Genomic DNA, 20,372 nt, shown 5'->3' on the forward strand with positions numbered 1-20,372 from the left:
GAGAGGGAAAGACAGAAATATCGATTGGTTGCCTCCTGCACGAGCCCCGACAAGGGCCTGGTTCAGGGAGGAACCTGCAACCAAGGCACATGCCCTTGACTGGAATCCAACCCGGGACCCTTTGGTCCATAGGCCCACGCTCTATCCACTGAGCCAAACCGGCCAGGGTTAAATTAGATTTTAAAATGTCCTCAGGTAGCCCTAGCTGGTTTGGCTCAGTGGATAGAGCGTCAGCCTGCGGACTGAAGGGTCCTGGGTTCTATTCCAGCCAAGGGCACATGCCCACATGCCCAGGTTGCGGGCTTGATCCCCAGTAAGGGGTGTGCAGGAGGCACCCAATCAGTGATTATCTTTCATCGTGGATGTTTCTGTCTCTCCCTCTCCCTTCCTCTCTGAAATCAATAAAGATATATTTAAAAAGAAAGAGCTGTCTTTTAAAATAAATCAATCAATAAAATGTCCTCAGGTAAAATACACATTGTCTTCAGCTGTGTTTGGTTTTAGAGTTGTAAATCCCCTGAACATAGGCAATACCGACTTTCCCCATCTAACCACCCCTTCACCCGAAGCCTTCCCCTTCTGCCCCCACCAAAACCATCGGGAAACCTGAGTTTTTTACATTCTCACTTCAGGAATTTCTGCTTTAAAAAACTGCTGCACCTCACTATTTCCTCTGGCCAACACTGGGGAGTTGCTCACTGCACAGCAGATTGTGTGTGACTGTTTTTTCTTTTGGGGCGGGGGTAGGTTTCAGAACAGATATGAGGGGCTTTCTCATACATTTTACAAACTCCCAGCGTGTATTGGCCAGAGTGAGTAGCATACGTGTGCTAGTGATTCTGTAACCATTTTATCTCAGGACATTTTGATGCTTCTCACAAAATGTCTTTTTAAATGGACTGGTATCCAGAAAGTCGCTCTCCCCCCGGCGTGGCGGGGCTGCCACTGGCCCCGTGGCGCTCTGACCCGGTGACTGCTGCGGAGGGAGGAGAACTTGGTCTGGAGGCAGAGGCGGGAGCCCTGTTGACAGGAGTGTCCTTTGCTCTCCTCAGAGTGGCCAGGCCGATGCCCTGCAGAAGGAGGAGCTCCAGGCTGCGGTGGATGCTGCCAACAGCGCCGCCCAGCAGTACCAGAGAAGTAAGCCCCCCGGCTGGGCACCCAGGCTCCCGAGGAGGGGAGGGCAGTGGCTTCATGTCATTGGGGGTCTGAGGTCACCCTTTGCGCCACCCCAGCCTCCGTGCCGTAATCCACCACCAGGCGCCTCTGACAGTGGGGTTCCTCCCGTCACGGGGGCTCCCCTCAGCGAGTAAGCACCTCGGCTGGTCAGGGAAACACCTGCAGCAGGCGAGAGTCGGGGATTGACGGGTGAGATTTGGAGAATGAAAGAGAAGGATGTTCCTAACACATTGCGGACGGATCACGAGAATTCTCGCTTCACATTCACAGTGTTTTACAAATATCCTACTTTAAAAAGAGAGTAGCTTGTCAGGACAGGTAATAAATAACTTCAAAATGCAATGGGTATTTGATTTTAAAGCGTGCCTTTAACATTTATGTAAAACGCTGTTTGTACTCGTTCAGTAGAAACTTATCTGGCTCCTGGGTAAAGCTAGCAATGGAACTACTGGTCCGCAGTGTGCTAATACGGGCAACAGGGGGAAGGAGTGTGAGCAGGTGAGAGGTGTGTGGAAGGTTCAGGTGTCTGGAGGTGTTTGGCGCTGGGTGGGGTACGGTCAGGCTCGGGGAGACGGTGGAGAGTGCTGAGTGGCAGAAGAAGCTGGTGCCTTGCTGGCAGTTACAGCAAAGGAGGAGGTTTTAGGTGAGAGTAGTGCTGGCTGCGGGTGATTTGGAGCAGAAAGAAGGTCTAGGTGAGGAGACTGCTTTTAATAAAGGCTTTGTTCCGGTGCAGTCTGCATACCTACAGTTCACCCCCATCCAAACGAGACCGCTTTCTAAAGACGGGAGTTCCCCTTCGGGTGGCAGGTCATCCTCGGAGCGCACCTTTGCTCTGTGACAGCTGGCCTCTCCTTCCCCTCGGGCTCCCTCAGCTGACTGTGTTTCTGACCCCGTTCTCCGCCAGGGCTGGCAGCCGTGGCGGCCATCAACACTGCCATCCAGAAGGGCGTGGCTGAGAAGACTGTTCTGGAACTAATGAACCCCGAAGCCCAGCTGCCCCAGGTGTATCCATTTGCTGCCGATCTTTATCAGAAGGAGCTGGCAACGCTGCAGCAGCAGAGTCCTGAAGTAAGTGAGCTGGGCCTGCCCTGCTTGTGAGCAAAACGCAGCGGGAGGGCCCGGCCGGCGTGGCTCAGTGGTTGAGCGTCGACCTATGAGCCAGGAGATCACGGTTGGATTCCCAGTCAGGGCACATGTCCAGGTTGCAGGCTCGATCCCCAGTGTGGGGCGTGCAGGAGGCAGCCGATCCATGATTCTCATCATTGATGTTTCTCTCTCTCTCTCCTTCTCCCTTCCTCTCTAAAATAATAAAACAACAACAACCACAAAACAAAACAGAAAGCAGTGGGAGGGAATTGAACACCCACATCGTGGTGTAGTTAGGGACACCGAGTTTTTTAACCAGAAACTTAGACCCCGTGGTGCTCCTGCGCGTCTCACTCGGTGCCCCTCTTGCCCTCTGAGCAGCATAGCCTCACCCACCCCGAGCTGTCCGTGGCGGTGGAGATGCTGTCGTCCGTGGCCCTCATCAACAGGGCCCTGGAGTCGGGAGACATGAACACGGTGTGGAAGCAGCTGAGCAGCTCCGTGACGGGCCTGACCAACATCGAGGAGGAGAACTGTCAGAGGTGGGTGCCGAGCGGACGGGATCCTCCGACGGCTGGAACCTCTGTGTGGGTCGGCCGTCAGCTCTGGTTTTCTTCACGGTCGCTGTGATCACCTTTTTTTTTTTTCTTCTATTTCGATTCATTTTATACTTTATCATATATTCTGACAAAAGCCATAATATTCTGGAACATCCTCTGAATGGAGTCCACCTTCATACTTCCTCACTTGTCCCAAGACTGTTCCGCTGGTTTGTTCAAACCGGGACCCGATCCGGGACCATGTGTTACTACCTCTGTTGTGTCCCTTGGGTGGCTTTGAGTCCAGAATTGTCCCTTTCTTCACGACACTGATTTGTCAGAGAGAGGGGGCCAGTTGTCCTATAAAAGGCCCCATCTTCTGGTTCTGGGTGCTTCTGAAGACTTGTCTTATTCCTGTAAGTTGGAAATTATGTCTAAAGGCATGTCGAGATTTAGTTGAACGTTTTTGGTAATGTATGTGTTTCACATCTTCTCATATCAGGACTCCTGTGAAATCTACTGTCCTGCCATTAACAATACTAAGATGGGTCTTTAGGGGACAGCTTATCTCTCCAGCGGATGTCTGTGTATATCTCTCACTAGGTCATAATCTCTTTGCACCTTTTGCACCAGCAACATGCGCAGTTCCGCATTAACCACTGACTTAGTTCGTTTGGCCCCAGTTGATAATCCTTGCCTAAATCGGTGCTTCAGTAAGAGCTGCCGAACGATGACTTGTTGATACATCATTCCCCCTACATTTCCTAGCTGGTGGGTGGCCTTATTTCCTTACCTTGGAGCTGCTGCCTCTCTCTGATTCTAGAGTTGGTCTTACTTGGAATTGGGAGGCTGTTAAGAATAGGTGATACCCTTCCATGTTCACATTCTCTTTAAGGTAACTCAGTCCCGGAGCTGGCCTCTAGAATATATCAAACTGAGGGGTCCGTAACTGTCTGTGTTCTTGGATACTTTGCCCACTGCTCCCTCCCTCGCCCTCATTGCCCCCTCGCCCCTCCCCCCCACGTCTTCTCATTCCTGTCACCCACAGTGATCCTGGAGGTCCCTTTGAATCTGTTGCACTTCATTGTCTTTGTTATTGGGGGATGGGGCAGGTATCTGGATGAGCTGATGAAGCTGAAAGACCAGGCACACGCAGAGAAGAACGAGTTTGTTACGTGGAACGACATCCAGGCTTGCGTGGACCACGTGAATCTGGTGGTGCAGGAGGAGCACGAGAGTGAGTACTCCGGTCCCATCCCCCAAGTGTCACGGTGCCAGGTGGCGTGATGCCATGAGCCAGTTCTAACCATGTCTCCTGGGGGGATTTTGAAAATTGAAATATATGTGTAGCTCAAAAGCTAAGGCTGGATATTATTTTCAAAACACCAGGCAACTGCTATCATGAGGTATGTAGGTCATAACTAAAAATTTCAGGGGATGGTCTTAGCTGATTTGGCTCAGTGGATGGAACATCAGCCTGAGGACTGAAGGGTCCCGGGTTCGATTTCGGTCAAGGTCACATGCCCGGGTTGTGGGCTTGATCCCCTACGCATGCAGAAGGCAGCTGATCAATGATTCTCTCTTATCATTGATGTTTCTATTTCTCCTTCTCCCTTCCTCTCTGAAATAAAAAAAATAAAAAATAATATATATATATATTTTTTTTTTTCAGAAGATGAACAGGATTTTTATTTTTAAAAAATTTTTTTTAAAAAATATATTTCATTGATTTTTTATAGAGAGGAAGGGAGAGGGATAGAGAGTTAGAAGCATCGATGAGAGGGAAACATCGATCAGCCGCCTCCTGCACACTCCCCACTGGGTATATGCCCACAACCAAGGCACATGCCCTTGACCAGAATCGAACCTGGGACCCTTGAGTCTGCAGGCCGACGCTCTATCCACTGAGCCAAACCGGTTAGGGCAGGTTTTTTTATTTTTAAGTGCTATTATAACAAGTAGCTCTGACACTAGCTTCCTGGAGTTGGGTTGTGTTGATGGGTTGAGGGTACGGTCCTGCCACTTCAGGCGTCAGCTGTGAGTCCTGGACTTCTCAGGTCACAGCATTTCTGAACCACTTGCTATAAATTCAGGTGTTTCCTCCACCCACTCAGGGTCAGTAATATCTAGATTAATTCCCAGAACTCAGGGAAGTGCTCTACATATGATTCTAGTTTTATTAGAAAGGATACAAATCGGGACCGACCAAAGGAAGAGATCTGTGGGGCGATGTCAGGTAGGGCGTCCTCAGGCTATGCCCGCTGCCAGCACATCGATGTGTAGTACAGCTGGGTAAGCTCACCTGAGCTTCAGGGAGCCAGAATTTTTATTGGGGCTTCCTCACCGACAAATGATGCTTGTATCATTGGCCATGTAATTGAACTTCATTTCCAGACCACCTCCCTCCCTGGAGATAGGGAGGCTGGGCTAACGTATCACATGGCTCAAAGCCCCACCCAGTCTTCTAATCACATGGTTGGCCTTTCGAGCATGGCCAGCCCCCACCCTGAAACTACTTAGGGGCCCACCGGAAGTCACCTGGCTAGCGTACACTCAGGGGTGGTTCCAGGGCCTGGCATGAATGACAAAGTTATTTTTGTCACTTGGGAAATTCTAAGTGTTTAGAGCAGTGGTTCCCAACGTGGGGCACACGCCCCGCGTGGGGGGGGGGGGCAATTTGATTTTTAAGGGGGGCAATTCGAGAATGAGTTATTAACAATGAATTTTTTGCATTTCGTATGGTTCTAGGGGCCTCATATATTGTGACATAATTATGCAGTTCAGTTCTCATATGTTTTGGAACTTTATTTGCTATTTTTTATATCATGTCATATTTTTATTATTTTTTAAAACAATTTCTTAGTGATTTCTTCCTCAGTACTTCAACTGTCCTTTCGTTCTTTCATTTTTCTCTCTCATGGATGCCATGTTCTTTGGAAGCTTATTTAGACCAAGTGCATGGCCTTTGAGGCTTCCTCCACGTGAATAGGAGCTCACTTTTTGAATTATAAGAATTACTAGAGGCCTGGTGCACAAAATTTGTGCACTGGGGGGGGGGGCGTGGAATCCCTCAGCCCAGCCTGCACCCTCTCGCAGTCCAAGAGCCCTTGGGGGATGTCTGACTGACGGCTTAGGCCCCCTCCCTGCTGTCAGTTGGACATCCTTAGTGCTGCTGCGGAGGCAGGAGTGGCTCCCACCACCACCACTGCGCTCACCAGCCGTTAGCCCAGCTTCTGGCTTAGCGGCGCTCCCCCTGTGGGAGCACACTGACCACCAGGGGGCAGCTCCTGCGTTGAGCATCTGCCCCCTGGTGATCAGTGAGCATCATAGTGACCGGTTGTTCCGCTGTTTGGTTTATTTGCATATTAGCCTTTTATTATATAGGATATGTCACAGCGGTGGGGCGTCAGGATTTCAGAGATACTTAGGTGGGGCGTGGCCAAAACAAGGTTGGGAACCACTGGTCTAGAGGCCCTTTTCCAGGAACGAGGGAGAAAGACCAGCCAAAGTTTTGATTACACAATAGAGCCGTTACTGAAGTAGCACAGCTGACTGAGATGCCATGGGGGTGAACGTTTGCAGTTTACTTTGTGTTCCTTGTGAGAAACATTCCACTGATTTAGTGGAAAGAGCCCTGCGTGGAGCAGGGCGCCCCGGGCGTGGGTCCTCCGTCTGCCACTTGTGTGCTGTGTGATCTTGGAAGAGATCCCTACGCCTCATCTTTTTCCTACAATAATATTGAATTGGGTGACTGGTTAAGATCCCTTGAACTCTGACTTTTTGTAAGTCAAGAATGGTTAATGCTACACTTTGAAATGTACCTGAAAACTATATTATAAAGCCAGTTTCATCAAAATCTTCACACTTTAGCCAGAACCGGTTTGGCTCAGTGGATAGAGCGTCGGCCTGCAGACTCAAGGGTCCCAGGTTCGATTCCGGTCAAGGGCATGTACCTTGGTTGCGGGCGCATCCCCAGTGGGGGGCGTGCAGGACGCACCTGATTGATGTTTCTCTCTCATCGATGTTTCTAGCTCTCTATCCCTCACCTTTCCTCTCTGTAAAAAATCAATAAAATATAAAAATAAAATCTTCACACTTTAAAATATATATGTATTTTTATTGATTTTAGAAAGGAAGGGAGAGGGAGAGAGAGCTAGAAACATTAATGATGAGTGAGAATCATTGATCGGCTGCCTCCTGCATGTCCCACACTGCGGATGGATCCCGCAAACTGGGCATGTGTCCTGACTGGGAATCGAAACGTGACCTCCTGGTTCATAGGGTGACACTCAACCACTGAGCCACGCCGCTGGGCAAAATCTTCACACTTTTAAGTGAGAGCAATTACACATAAAACAAGAGGACTTGAGCTTTCAATAGGAATATGGGTATAAGGCCATTTATTTTGAATGAAACAAACACTAAATTTAAAGAGACCATGCTGCTCAGTATTATGGATGACAAATTATGGTTTGAATCATGGCAATGCTTGGGTGGATTCATGTGCACTTAGCATGTTTACAGACTGATTTGTTTATGGAATTTCTTAAAGAAATGACCTTTGTTTCTTCCCCTTCAGGGATTTTAGCCATCGGCCTAATTAACGAAGCCCTGGACGAAGGTGATGCCCAAAAGACCCTGCAGGCCCTGCAGATTCCTGCAGCCAAACTGGAGGGCGTCCTGGCCGGAGTGGCCCAGCATTACCAAGACACGCTGATCCGCGCAAAGAGAGAGAAAGCCCAGGTGAGTGGCATCAGAAGGGTCGCTTCTGTTCCGGGAACTTCCTCCCTCCAAGCACCGAGATGCAGGAGTGACGCCTCCCCTGACCCCTCAGGGACTGCTCCCGGGCGCCTCACGCTCAGGGCTCTGTAGGGACACGGGTGAGGGACATAGACTCTGCCTCTTGGAAGCTTTGCTGTTTTACACATTTGGCTTTTTTTTTATTGTTGTTGTTTGTCAACACATCTCCCTGTCCCTGAGTAAATTCTGCATTGAAATATAAGACCCAGAAATGCGTAAGTCAGCCCTAGCTGGTTTGGCTCAGTGGATAGAGTTTTGGCCTGCGGACTGAAGGGTCCCGGGTTTGATTCCGGCCAAGGGCAGATGCCCAGATTGCAGGCTCAATCCCCAGTAGAGGCCATGCAAGAGGCAGTTGATCAATGATTCTCTCTCATCATTGATGTTTTTATCTCTCTCTCCCTCTCCCTTCCTCTCTAAAATTAATCCTATATAATAAAAGCCTAATATGCAAATCAACCAAACAGCGGAATGACCAGTCATCAGCCGTGAGCCCGGCTTCTGGCTGAGCGGCGCTCCCACTGTGGGAGCGCACTGGCCACCAGGAGCAGCTCCTGCATTGAGCAGGATTGGACCGAAACAGGCTCTTTGACATCCCCGAAGGGTCCCGGATTGCGAGAGGGCGCAGGCCAGGCTGAGAGACCCCACTGGTGCACGATCGGGACAGGGGAGGGACACGGGAGGTTGGCCAGCCAGGGAGGGACCGTGGGAGGGCTCCAGGGCATGTCCGGCCCGTCTTTCTCAGTCCCGGTCAGCCGGACCCCAGCAGCAAGCTAACCTACCAATCAGAACATCTGCCCCTTGATGGTCAGTGCACGTCATAGCGACTGGTCAACTGGTCGACTGCCCCTGATGGTCAGTGCACATCATAGCCAGCGGTTGAGCAGCCTTAGCATATCATTAGCATATTATGCTTTGATTGGTTGAATGGACAACTGGACATTTAGCATATTAGGCTTTTACTATGTAGGATGATACATGTAAGTTTTAGTACATCATCCCACAGAGGATTGTGTGTTTTTTTAACAGGTTTATTGAGATATAATTCATTTACCATACAGCTCATCACTTTAAAGTGTACAATTCAGTGGTTTTTAGTCTGTTCACAGAATTGTGCAAACATCACCATAACCAATTTTAGAACATTTTCATCATGCCCAAAAGAAACCCAGCACTCATGGTCGCCGCTCCTCATTTCCCCTCAATCTCTCCAGCCCCAGGCAGCTACGAGTTTACTTTCTTTGTCTGTTCTGGATGTTCAGTATAAATGGAATAATGCAGTATGTGGTTCTTTGTGACTGGCTTCTTTCACTTAGCTTGGTTTATCCAAGTTGTAGCATGTGTTAGTACTTCATCTCTCTCTTTTTTTTTTATTTAATTTTTATTTATTTTTATTTTTTTTATTGCTTAAAGTAATACAAAGGGTATTACATATGTGTCCATTATTTTTATTGATTTCAGGGAAGAAGGGAGAGGGAGAAAGAGATAGAAACATCAATGATGAGAGAGAAAAAAAATGATGAAAGGGAATCATTGATCGGCCGCCTCCTGCATGCCCCCTATTGGAGCCCACAACCCGGGCATGTGCCCTGACTGGAATCGAACCCGGGACCCTTCAGTCTGCAGGCCGGTGCTCTATCCACTGAGCCAAACCAGCTAGGGTTACTTTATCTCTTTTTATTGTTGGATAATACTCCATTGTGTGGAATATTGTTCCATTAATGAGTTGATGGAAATATGGCTTGTTTCCACTTTATGGCTATTGGAATAATGCTGCTCTGAACATAAAAGTTTCCCAAAGTAATTGTAACACGAACCCATCTTTTAAAAAGTTTGTCTTGCCTCTCGCCTAGTTTGTTGAAGAAGTGGACAAGATTTATGCCTCTGTTTATGCTGTTGCTGAGCAGGGAGCTAGTTTGTGTGTGGTCGGCCCTCAGATATCAGTTGTGTGATGAAAGCATCGTTACCTCTGTTTCTCTAATTGTCATTAGTCTCTTTTTAAGTTCTTCCTAACTAACAGCAATTATATAGGTAGGACCACAACTTTTTTTTTTTAAAACTTAGAAGATCCCTCCAGTGAGGTTCTCATAGCAAGCGAAGAGCTGAAGGAAATTCTTAATTCAGGCGGTTAGATTCTTCCTGGGAATCCAAAGATAGAAAAACAGACCAAGGCATCTGTGTGATTGCAGCTTTTGTACACCAACCCCCATGGGTTAGGGGTGGAGGAGTTGTGGGTGATATTATGATGTTGATAAATCTCCTTTGATTCCGTTGTCATCAGAGTACAGTAGTTAACATCACCATGTCCTGATCATGTAAATGCAGCCAGTACCGAGCTTCGTATAAGAGGCACATTAATATGCTGAGTGTCAGTTGATCCTGTGGTTAGGGTTGAATCATGACTCCTGTTTTGTAGCCAGGAAATTGAGACAAAGGGATCAATGATGTTACTCACTCAGATGAGAAGCAGTTGGCTGTGGGGACGTTATCAATGGAGGTCTCTGTCTCTGATAATCAACTTGGGATCAATTGGATCAGTTCTTCCCAAAAATTTTTTAAAAATATATTTTTATAGCCCTAACCGGTTTGGCTCAGTGGATAGAGCGTCGGCCTGCAGACTGAAGGGTCCCGGGTTCAATTCTGGCAAGGGCATGAACCTTGCTTGCAGGCATATCCCCAGTAGGGGGTGTGCAGGAGGCAGCTGATCGATGTTTCTCTCTCGTCGATGTTTCTAACTCTCTATCCCTCTCCCTTCCTCTCTGTAAAAAATCAATAAAATGTATTATTTTTTTAAAAAATCAATAAAATATATTAAAAATATATATATATTTTTATTGATTTCAGAGAGGAAGGGCGTGGAAGAGAAAGAGAGAAACATCAATGATGAGAGAGAATCATTGATCGGCTGCCTCTTGCACGCCCCACACTGGGGATGGAGCCTGCAACCCTGGCATGTACCCTGACCTGAAATTGGACCCTGACCTTTTGGTTCATAGGTCAACGCTCAACTACTGAGCCATGCTAGCTGGGCCCCAAACATTTTTTTTTTTAATATTTTTTATTGATTTCAGAGAGGAAGGGAAAGAGAGAGAGAGAAACATCAATGATGAGAGAGAATCATGGATCGGCTGCCTCCTGCACGCCCCCTACTGGGGATCAAGCCCACAACCCGGGCATGTGCCCTGATCGGGAATTGACCTGTGGCCTCCTGGTTCCTAGGTCACTGCTCAACCACTGAGCCATGCTGGCTGGGCAGTTCTCCCCAAACTTGGCTGATCATCAGAACACTTTAAAACTTATTTTAAAAATGCAAATTCCTAAGACTTATACTCTTGTTTCTGCTTATTCAGAATCTCTAACTGGGGGCCTGGCTGTAGTGATTCTGTATAGACCCCAGTGGTGATGTTTGTTTTTGCTGCCATATAAGTCCACAAGGAATCTTACGTTTGATTGACAGAGAAGTGGACTTTGGGAAAATAAACTAGACCAGGTTCCATGTCTAAAAAAGGAAGCTAGATTAAGGCTCTAACTTGTACCTGCTCTCATGCTCTGAGCCTTTTGGTAGGGTTGTGGGAGTTAAACTGTTAGAGGATGTGACTAGAGTTTGAAGCATTTCCGTTTGCTGTGGAATAATTTTACAGAGGACGGGGGTGGTGTTAGAGGGAATTTGCTTAACACTGCCAGGTCCGGTTGGGTGGACTACACATTAGATGGAATAGCCTTTTTTAGGCCTCAGCTTAGCTTGTAACTATGTCTGGGCCTTCTTGAAAGTGGTTTTAAAAATAATAATCTGATTTCCAAATTTATCAAGCAAAAGTTCTTCATTTAACTTGTGGTATCTTTGGGTCTCGCTTTGGTATCAGGGTAATACTGACCTCATAGAATGAATTGGGAAGTTTGCCTCCTTTGTCTTTGCTTTAGAAGAGTTTGTAAAGGATTGGTGTTAGCTTCTTTAAACGTGTGGTAGAATTCACCAGTGAAGCCGTGTGGTCCTGTGTTTGGGGCTTTGTTTTTGCAGGGTATGTTTTGATTGTTATTCCATCTCTATATTTGTTATAGGTCGATTCAGACTTCCTCCACGTATTCTTTCTGCCTCTTTTTCTTCTTGTCTTGGGGATCCCATTATGCATGTATGGATATTATCGATGGTGTCCTCGGTTTTCTGAGGCTTTGTTCATTTTCTTGATTTTTTTAAAAATATATTTTATTTATTTTTTACAGAGAAGAAGGGAGAGGGATAGAGAGTTAGAAACATCGATGAGAGAGAAACAACGATCAGCTGCCTCCTGTACACCCCCCATTGGGAATGTGCCCGCAACCAAGGTACATGCCCTTGACCGGAATCGAACCTGGGACCCTTCAGTCCGCAGGCCGACGCTTTATCCACTGAGCCAAACCGGTTAGGGCTTTCTTGATTCTTTTTTCTTATTGTTCCTCAGACTGGGTCATTTCAGTGGACTAATCTTCCAGTTTGCTGAGTCCCTCTAGGAATTTTTTTAAAATTTCAGTTATTGTATTTTATAACTCCCAAATTTCATTTGAGTCTTCTTTTTTTAAAAAAATAATTTTGATTTCTTTGTTGATCATTCTCTCTTTGGTGAGACTTGTTCTTATATCCTATAGTTCTTTGAACATATTTAAAATAGCTGATATAAGTCTCTGCCTACCAGGATCAATTTAGAGAATTTCGGTTGTCAGCTTTCCCCCCTTTTGGGCCAGGCTTTCCTGTTTCTATGCATGTCTTGTGGTGTTTTTTTTTTTTTTTTTTTAAGTCAGAAGGTCTTTTGTTTTTTTAAATATATTTTTATTGATTTCAGAGGGGCGGGGAGAGAGAGAGAGAAACATCAATGATGAGAGAGAATCATGGATCGGCTGCCACCTGCACGCCCCACACTGGGGATCGAGCCTGCAACCCGGGCATGTGCCCTGACCGGGAATCGAACTGTGACTTCTTGGTTCATAGGTTGACGCTCAACCTCTGAGCCACGCCGGCCGGGCTGTCTTGTAGTTTTTGAAAATTGGGCATTTTAATAAAATAACAGGGCAGCTCTGAAAATCAGATTGCGCTCTCCCTCCTCAGGGCTTGTTGTTGTCCGTAATTGTTGTCGTTATTTGTTTAGTGACTTTTGCTTCTGTTAAATCTGTGCTCTTTATCATGTGTGTCCACTGAAGTCTCTGCTTGGTTAGCTAGTGGTCAGACAGAAATGATTAGACAGAAATGTCTTCAAGTTCCCTGGGTTCCTTCCCAGTTTGCTCTTTTGCCCCTTCTCGCTGCTTTTGACCTCCTGAGCCACTCGAATTCATCTTCACATCTTTTTCACTTTGTCTGAATCACTTCTCTTGTAATCTTTCACCAGTTTTTTAAAAAATATCTTTTTTACTGGTTATTTAGAGAGGAAGGGAGAAGGATAGAGAGATAGAAACATCAATGATTAGAATCATTGATCAGCTGCCTCTTGCACGCCCTGCACCAGGGATGGAGCCCGCAACCCGGGCATGTGACCTGACCGGGAATCGAACTGGCGACCTCTTGGTTCCTGGGTCGATGCTCAACCGCTGAGCCACACCGGCCGGGCTTCACCGTTTTTTTTATTCCTGCTTCTTCCAGTTGACTATTCCATGTGTCTCACGTGTTTGAAACTTCCTCCACATCTCATCGAGTCTCAGAAGCCCCTTTATCCCATGGGCCCTGATTTCATGGCTCTTAATATTATGTTGCTTTTCACGGTGCGCAGGAAACCCAGGATGAGTCCGCTGTGTTGTGGTTGGATGAAATTCAAGGTGGAATCTGGCAGTCCAACAAAGACACCCAGGAAGCACAGAGGTGTACGTATCGCTGGTTTATTTCTCTCGGGGGAGGGCGGGGTGGCGAGGTGCTCCATGTCGCGTCAGGAAGATCACATGTGGGGGGAACAGCTTCCCAGGAGGCGTAGCCCGGTGAACCAGTGTATGAGCAGAGGTGCTCCCTAAACTATTCCAGTAACGGTTCTCTTCCGCGGTAGTTGCCGTAGGAATCTTTGCCATTAATGAGGCCGTGCAGAGCGGCGATGTCGGTAAAACGCTGAGTGCCCTCCGTTCCCCGGACGTCAGCCTGTACGGAGTCATCCCTGAATGTTGCGAAACATACCAGAGTGACCTCGCAGAAGCCAGGAAGAAAAAACTGGCAGCAGGTGGGTTACGGTGAAATAACTGTGTGCCCTGAAGCTGAGAGCTGAGTATATGAGGGGAGCGAGGTAGAGGGAAGGGCAGTCTGTAGGGAAAGATAACTTTCCTGTAGAAGTACAGTATCTGGACTTATTTTAAATACCCTAAGGAGGCAATAATATCCCTATTTTTTGGGGGGGGGAATTTCCCCTTTTGGGCAACTATGTTTAAAAAGGTCCATTTTCTGAAAATGCCGAAAGGATAAAAATTTGACTGTTCATCTTTTATAGGGTGTCAGTAACTGCTACAGTATCTAAGCCTAGAGAGATAGAAGTAGTTTATCTGCAAAAGAAGGGGAATAAAGATTTGATTCTCATCCCTTTTTATGGCCTTTTAAAAAATAAATTTATATATTTTTATTGATTTCAGAGAGGGAGGGGGAGAGAGAAACATCAATGATGAGAGAGAATCATTGATTGGCTGCCTCCTGCCCAGAATCGAACCAGGACCCCTCAGTCCTCAGGCTGATGCTCCATCCACTGAGCCAAACCGGCTAGGGCGGTATTTTCTTTTTATAATGTAGATGTGAGTGAGCTAAAAGGCATCGCAAAGCCATAATGTAAGAGGGACTTAGGATGCCCCTTTGCTCTCACTCATCCAAGGAGCAGGATTTTGGAATGGTCTTCAGGGAGATGGGCGAACCTGGTCAGAATCATCCTGTCGCATCGGACACATGCGTGTGGGGAGCGTGGCTGTGGGTCCGTTTTAATCTTTCCTTTACTGTCCACCAGGCGACAACAACAGCAAGTGGGTGAAGCACTGGGTGAAAGGCGGATATTATTATTACCACAACCTGGACACGCAGGAAGGAGGATGGGATGAGCCCCCAGGCTTTGTGCAGAACTCCACGCAGCTCTCGCGGGAGGAGATCCAGGTAGGTCGCCTTTCTTCGGGGAAGGAGCTGAACGTGTGTTTGGAGGAACAGGCCTGTGGTCAGAAGCCTTAGCCTAAAATTGAGGCCACGTAATGACCTGGCTTAGAGTAATTATTTGTCTAGTGGTTGGAGGAGTGACTTAAGGCCTAAATTAGGAAAACATCAGTATTGTGGAATTTAAGTCAGGCAAATTGTGTGCTTATTAAAGCAAACGTGGATGCCCAGAAGAGAAAAGTAAAAAGTTGCTTTAACTCCTCAGTAAATGCACCTACTGTTCACCTCCCCCACTTTACATTTTCACCCTCTTTTCGGACTGTCCCACCCACTCCGGACTGTGCTGTGTTAGACCTTAACCTGTTCGCCACAGGCAGGCTGGCCATTTCCCTGCGTGTCCTCCACCGCGGCGGTCCAGGGGGCTCTGGGACTGGGCACTCAGCCCCTTGTCGGCCCCTGTTCCTCTGTCTTCTTGTCAATAATGACCCACGCACGGTGCCTGGCACAGCCAGTGTTGGGCAGATGAGTGGGTACTTAGGAGAGGAAAGAAGATCAAGTTGTTTTGTCCGTGGCTTGTTGGGGTGTGAGAACCACCTGGCCCTGAAAAATAGACCTGAAGCCATTCTCGTTGCTCAAAGATCTAGAACAGTCCGAGAAAGCGGTAAGGGTTGGTTTGTGCGCTGCAGACGATACCGCGTTAAAATTCGTGTCCCTTCTCACCTGCGTCTGTCTCCCTGTGACCACGTGCCTTTCAGAGTTCCATCTCCGGGGTGACGACTGCGTATAACCGAGAGCAGCTCTGGCTGGCCAACGAGGGCTTGATCACCAAGCTGCAGGCTTGCTGCCGCGGGTACCTCGTCCGACAGGAGTTCCGCTCCAGGTTGAATTTCCTGAAGAAACAGATTCCCGCCATCACCTGCATCCAGGTATTTCAGAGCCCGTACACAGGCCGTGGGTGGGCGCCGAGAGCAGGGCTCAGCAACCGCCATTCTTAGGGGCGAATGTGGGTGTGCTTTCCCCCTGGCCTCTCGGTCTCATCCTTCTTCGGATAAGCGTTTCCTCTTTGCTGCCACTGTCATCAGAGTGCCCGATGCGGTGCTTAAGGTGAGCTGCCGGCCCAGGGCAGTTTTCTGGCGGGCAGCACGTGTCGCAGAGAGAATTCGGCTGGAGCTGGCCTCAGGGCTCCCCACTGCCCTGTGGTGTGAGCCTCTCTAAGTTTGCTTCATCCTCTGTGAGTGGGGATGTAATGTTTACCTTCCTTTTCCTCACTGATTTATTGTAAGGATCCAATAAAAGACTGTGTGTGGAGGCATTTTTATTTATTTATTTATTTATTTAATTTATTTTTAATCCTCACCCGAGGATATTTTTCCATTGATTTTTTAGAGAAAGTGGAAGGGAGCGGGAAAGACAGAGAGAGACACCAATGTGAGAGAAGCACATCGGTTGGTTGCCTCCTGCAGGAGCCCTGACCAGGGCCTGGGCCTGCAACCGAGATACGTGCCCTTGACCAGAATCGAACCCAGGACCCTTCCTTCAGTCTGCAGTCCAATGATTTATCCACTGAGCCAAACTAGGGCAAGGCACTTTCTAAAAAATATATACATATATATATATTTTTTATTGATTTCAGACAGAAAGGGAGAGGGAGGGGGAGACAGAGAGAGAGAAACATCAATGATGTGAGAGAATCATTGATCAGCTGCCCCCTCCACGCCCCACACTGGGAATTGAGCCCACAACCCGGGCATGTGCCCTGACTGCGGATCGGCTGTGACGTCCTGGTTCATAGGTGGACACTCAACCACTGAGCCACACCAGCCGGGCTGGAGGCACTTTTAAAAGGTGTGACGTGCTGTGCTCACACCAGGGAAGTGGACGCTGGCCACTGTGCTCTCCACAAGCCTCTGCCCACACTCCCTAGTCCCTGCAGGACGTGGTCCTCTTTAGAGCTCCGTCAGGAATTGCACTTGGACAGTGTGTCGAGGAAGGTGTTGGAATTGCCTCTCTTCCCTGGCAAACAATGTGCCGACTGTAATATTTGATGTTTCAGTCGCAGTGGCGAGGATACAAGCAGAAGAAGGCCTATCAGGACCGTCTGGCGTACCTGCGCTCCCATAAAGATGAAGTCGTGAAGGTACGGCAGCCTGGGCGGGCCACTCCGTGTGGGGTGCCAGTACGACCTGTGTTGAGGTGAAGGACTTTAGTAATTTCCGGGGCCCTTTGTCCACAGATCCAGTCCCTGGCGAGGATGCATCAGGCGCGAAAGCGCTACAGAGATCGCCTGCAGTACTTCCGAGACCACGTGAGTCCCCTGGGAAGCAGGCCCGGCGGGACCCGTTTCGCGATATTTCTGGCGGACAAATGACCAAAAGCATTTCTTCTCTGTTCCTTAGATAAACGACATTATCAAAATCCAGGCTTTTATTCGGGCAAACAAAGCTCGCGACGACTACAAGACTCTCAGTGAGTAACTGTGGCTCAGCGGAGACGGCGTGGAGGCCCTCAGTTCTGGGCATTCTCCACGGATCTCTTTCCTTTCCTGCAGGCAAGCCTGGGGGTCGGGGGCTGCTTGCGATTTAACCCCCTTTGCTCACCTGTGGCCGCACGTCCTGTGCTCCACCGCGCCAGCCTCTGTCACATCACAGCGGTAGCGTGACCGAGAACGCTGTGTCTGTGGTTGTCCTTGCTCATTTCACAATTAAACAGACACCTGTGACTAGCGCTCATCCATAGCCCTGGCATTCCTCGGGACTGAGAACTGGCCCTGGTAACTTCGTTCTCATCCGACACGCACCGTCTTTCCGCCAGTCAATGCCCAGGACCCGCCGATGATCGTGGTCCGGAAGTTTGTCCACCTGCTCGACCAGAGTGACCAGGATTTCCAGGAGGAGCTGGACCTCATGAAGATGCGGGAGGAGGTCATCACCCTCATTCGTTCCAACCAGCAGCTGGAGAACGACCTCAACCTCATGGATATAAAAATCGGACTGCTGGTGAAAAACAAGATCACGCTGCAGGTGTGTGCAGAGCTGGCGGGCCAGGGGGCGTGTCCTGCTTTGGTTTCTCTGCCTCACCCTCGCTGACTCATGGCTTCCTTCTCCTTGAAGGCCATAAACTTTTAAAAAGTTACAGAGGGAATGAAATGCTGTAATTTAATAGCAACATGTAAAATAGAGAAAAGAAGATACAAACCATCCCGTAAGCCCACCACCCCACAATCATTTCCTATCGGACATTTTTACTTCATATAAGATAAAATGTTTTCCATGTGATAAAGTCATAATATTATTTTTTAAAATACATTTTTATTGATTTCAAAGAGGAAGGGGGGGGGAGAAACATCAACGATGAGAGAGAATCATGGATTGGCTGCCTCCTGCACGCCCCACACTGGGAATCAAGCCTACAGCCCAGGCTTATGCCCTGACCTGGAATCAAACTGTGAACTCCTGGTTGTTAGGTTGACACTCAATCACTGAGCCATGCCAGCCAGGCAGTCGTAAATATTATTTTTAATGGCAGTGTTATAACTAATTAGAAGGTACACTATAATTTACCTCTTTTTTCCCCCCAACTATTTGACAAGTTTTTATTATTACAGATAACATTGCAGGGAACGTCTTGATGTATATGTAGCTTTTATCGTATTTAAGGCTTTGTCTTCCAGGTAGACTCCTAGGAGTTGGCTTCCTGAGTCAGTGGACGTTTTTATGGATCAGGTTCTTTTTTAAATATATTTTATTGATTTTTTACAGAGAGGAAGGGAGAGAGATAGAGAGTTAGAAACATCGATGAGAGAGAAACATCGATCAGCTGCCTCCTGCACACTCCCTACTGGAGATGTGCCCGAAACCAAGGAACATGCCCTTGACCGGAATCGAACCTGGGACCTTTCAGTCCGCAGGCTGATGCTCTATCCACTGAGCCAAATCGGTTACGGCTGGATCAGGTTCTTTATAGGAAGATGAGAGTAGGACTGTGTTTGACTGATGTATTGAAACCGGGATACTCCATCTGACTTGGAAGGGATCCGCCAGTGCCGCGAAGACCCACAATGCCCAGCTTTGTCTCTGAAAGCTTTTTGATTTACGTGTTGGTTTGTGTTTACAGGATGTGGTTTCCCACAGTAAAAAACTTACCAAAAAAAATAAGGAACAGTTGTCTGATATGATGATGCTAAATAAACAGAAGGGAGGTCTCAAGGCTTTGAGCAAGGAGAAGAGAGAGAAATTGGAAGCTTATCAGCACCTGTTTTATTTATTGCAGGTGAGTGGCTCCTGGAAGTGGCACTGAAAAATGTAGTTAATTTTCTTTTCATAAGATAATAACCTTACCCATAGATCTCTGTGGAACTAGTTCTGATTTCCACTGAGGGGTGAGCAAAGAGCTGCCTTATCTTTCTTTATTTATATTTTCTTTATTTCTTTCCTTATACACATTCTGATCCTTTGAGTTTATAAAACCTTGGATGTTTTTGCCGGCCTTTACATTATCTGGAAGTGACTTAAATCCCTTCATTTCAGACCAACCCCACCTATCTGGCCAAGCTGATTTTTCAGATGCCCCAGAACAAGTCCACCAAGTTCATGGACTCGGTGATCTTTACCCTCTACAACTACGCCTCCAACCAGCGGGAGGAGTACCTGCTGCTGCGGCTCTTTAAGACGGCGCTCCAGGAGGAGATCAAGTACGGAGGCTCCCCTCCCCCCCCCCCCCCCCCCCCCCAACCAGAGGCTCAGGGCTGGACAGTCAGGCTGCCTGCATCGTCCGCTTCATGCTCTCAGCCAAGGCTGTGATTTTTTTTTTTTTTGTCAAGGCTGTGATTTGTGTGGACTACTCGAAAGAAGGATCTACTTTTTAAATTACTAATATAAAGTGCTGTTGCAGATTCTAGGGAGGTGATAAAGTAATAAATTTGCTAAATTAATTTTAGGACCATTTCTATATTAAAATACAATTTTTTAAAAGACTGACCTTTAATCCTTCTTTATTTTTTGTTTTATTATTATTTTTAAAATATTTTTATTGAGTTCAGAGAGGAAGGGAGAGGGAGAGAGAGAAACATCAATGATGAGAGAGAATCGTGGATCGGCTGTCTCCTGCACGCCCCCTACTGGAGATTGAGCCCGCAACCCGCACATGTGCCCTGACCGGGAATCAAACCCCGGGCTCTTTAGTCCACCGGCCGATATTCCTTAAAATATAATTTTTAAGAAGCTGATCCAAACACCAAGGTTCCACATTTCTATCTAATCAAGGACCCGGTTACGCTCCCATGATCGTGTTCGCAGCAGCAGATAGGTGTTCTGTGTTTAGACAAGTGTTAGTAGAGAAATACCAAGTACCCGCTTCCTTCCAATTATGTGTGTCCAGGAGATGGGATCGTTAAGCTCATAGATTCTGTGTAGTTTAAACTGAGTTTGTTTCTGATGTTTTCATAGGTCAAAAGTGGACCAGATTCAAGAGATCGTGACGGGAAACCCTACTGTTATTAAGATGGTTGTCAGTTTCAACCGTGGCGCTCGGGGTCAGAACGCCCTGCGGCAGATCTTGGCCCCGGTCGTGAAGGAGATTATGGACGACAAATCCCTCAACATCAAAACCGACCCCGTGGATATCTACAAGTCGTGGGTTAATCAGATGGAGTCTCAGACAGGAGAGGCAAGGTGTGTAGCTACGACACCCTTTCCTGTCCTGTG

General features: G+C 47.6%; 1 protein-coding gene across 1 annotated transcript in view; it reads left to right on the top strand.

The window, feature by feature from the left end:
- The window catches only part of IQGAP1 (IQ motif containing GTPase activating protein 1), a 104,496-nt gene that overhangs the window by 62,059 nt on the left and 22,065 nt on the right, over positions 1–20,372 (top strand). The window contains exons 11-26 of the mRNA XM_059678159.1: positions 1,053–1,137; positions 2,081–2,244; positions 2,644–2,804; positions 3,914–4,038; positions 7,381–7,544; positions 13,334–13,424; positions 13,601–13,768; positions 14,534–14,676; positions 15,426–15,596; positions 16,724–16,807; positions 16,904–16,975; positions 17,067–17,136; positions 17,482–17,690; positions 18,784–18,939; positions 19,197–19,360; positions 20,115–20,339. Coding sequence (XP_059534142.1) covers positions 1,053–1,137; positions 2,081–2,244; positions 2,644–2,804; positions 3,914–4,038; positions 7,381–7,544; positions 13,334–13,424; positions 13,601–13,768; positions 14,534–14,676; positions 15,426–15,596; positions 16,724–16,807; positions 16,904–16,975; positions 17,067–17,136; positions 17,482–17,690; positions 18,784–18,939; positions 19,197–19,360; positions 20,115–20,339 — 2,252 coding nt within the window. The remainder of the gene's footprint in view (positions 1–1,052; positions 1,138–2,080; positions 2,245–2,643; positions 2,805–3,913; positions 4,039–7,380; positions 7,545–13,333; positions 13,425–13,600; positions 13,769–14,533; positions 14,677–15,425; positions 15,597–16,723; positions 16,808–16,903; positions 16,976–17,066; positions 17,137–17,481; positions 17,691–18,783; positions 18,940–19,196; positions 19,361–20,114; positions 20,340–20,372) is intronic.

The sequence above is a fragment of the Myotis daubentonii genome, chromosome 21, assembly GCF_963259705.1.
Source record: "Myotis daubentonii chromosome 21, mMyoDau2.1, whole genome shotgun sequence".
Taxonomy (NCBI): domain Eukaryota; kingdom Metazoa; phylum Chordata; class Mammalia; order Chiroptera; family Vespertilionidae; genus Myotis; species Myotis daubentonii.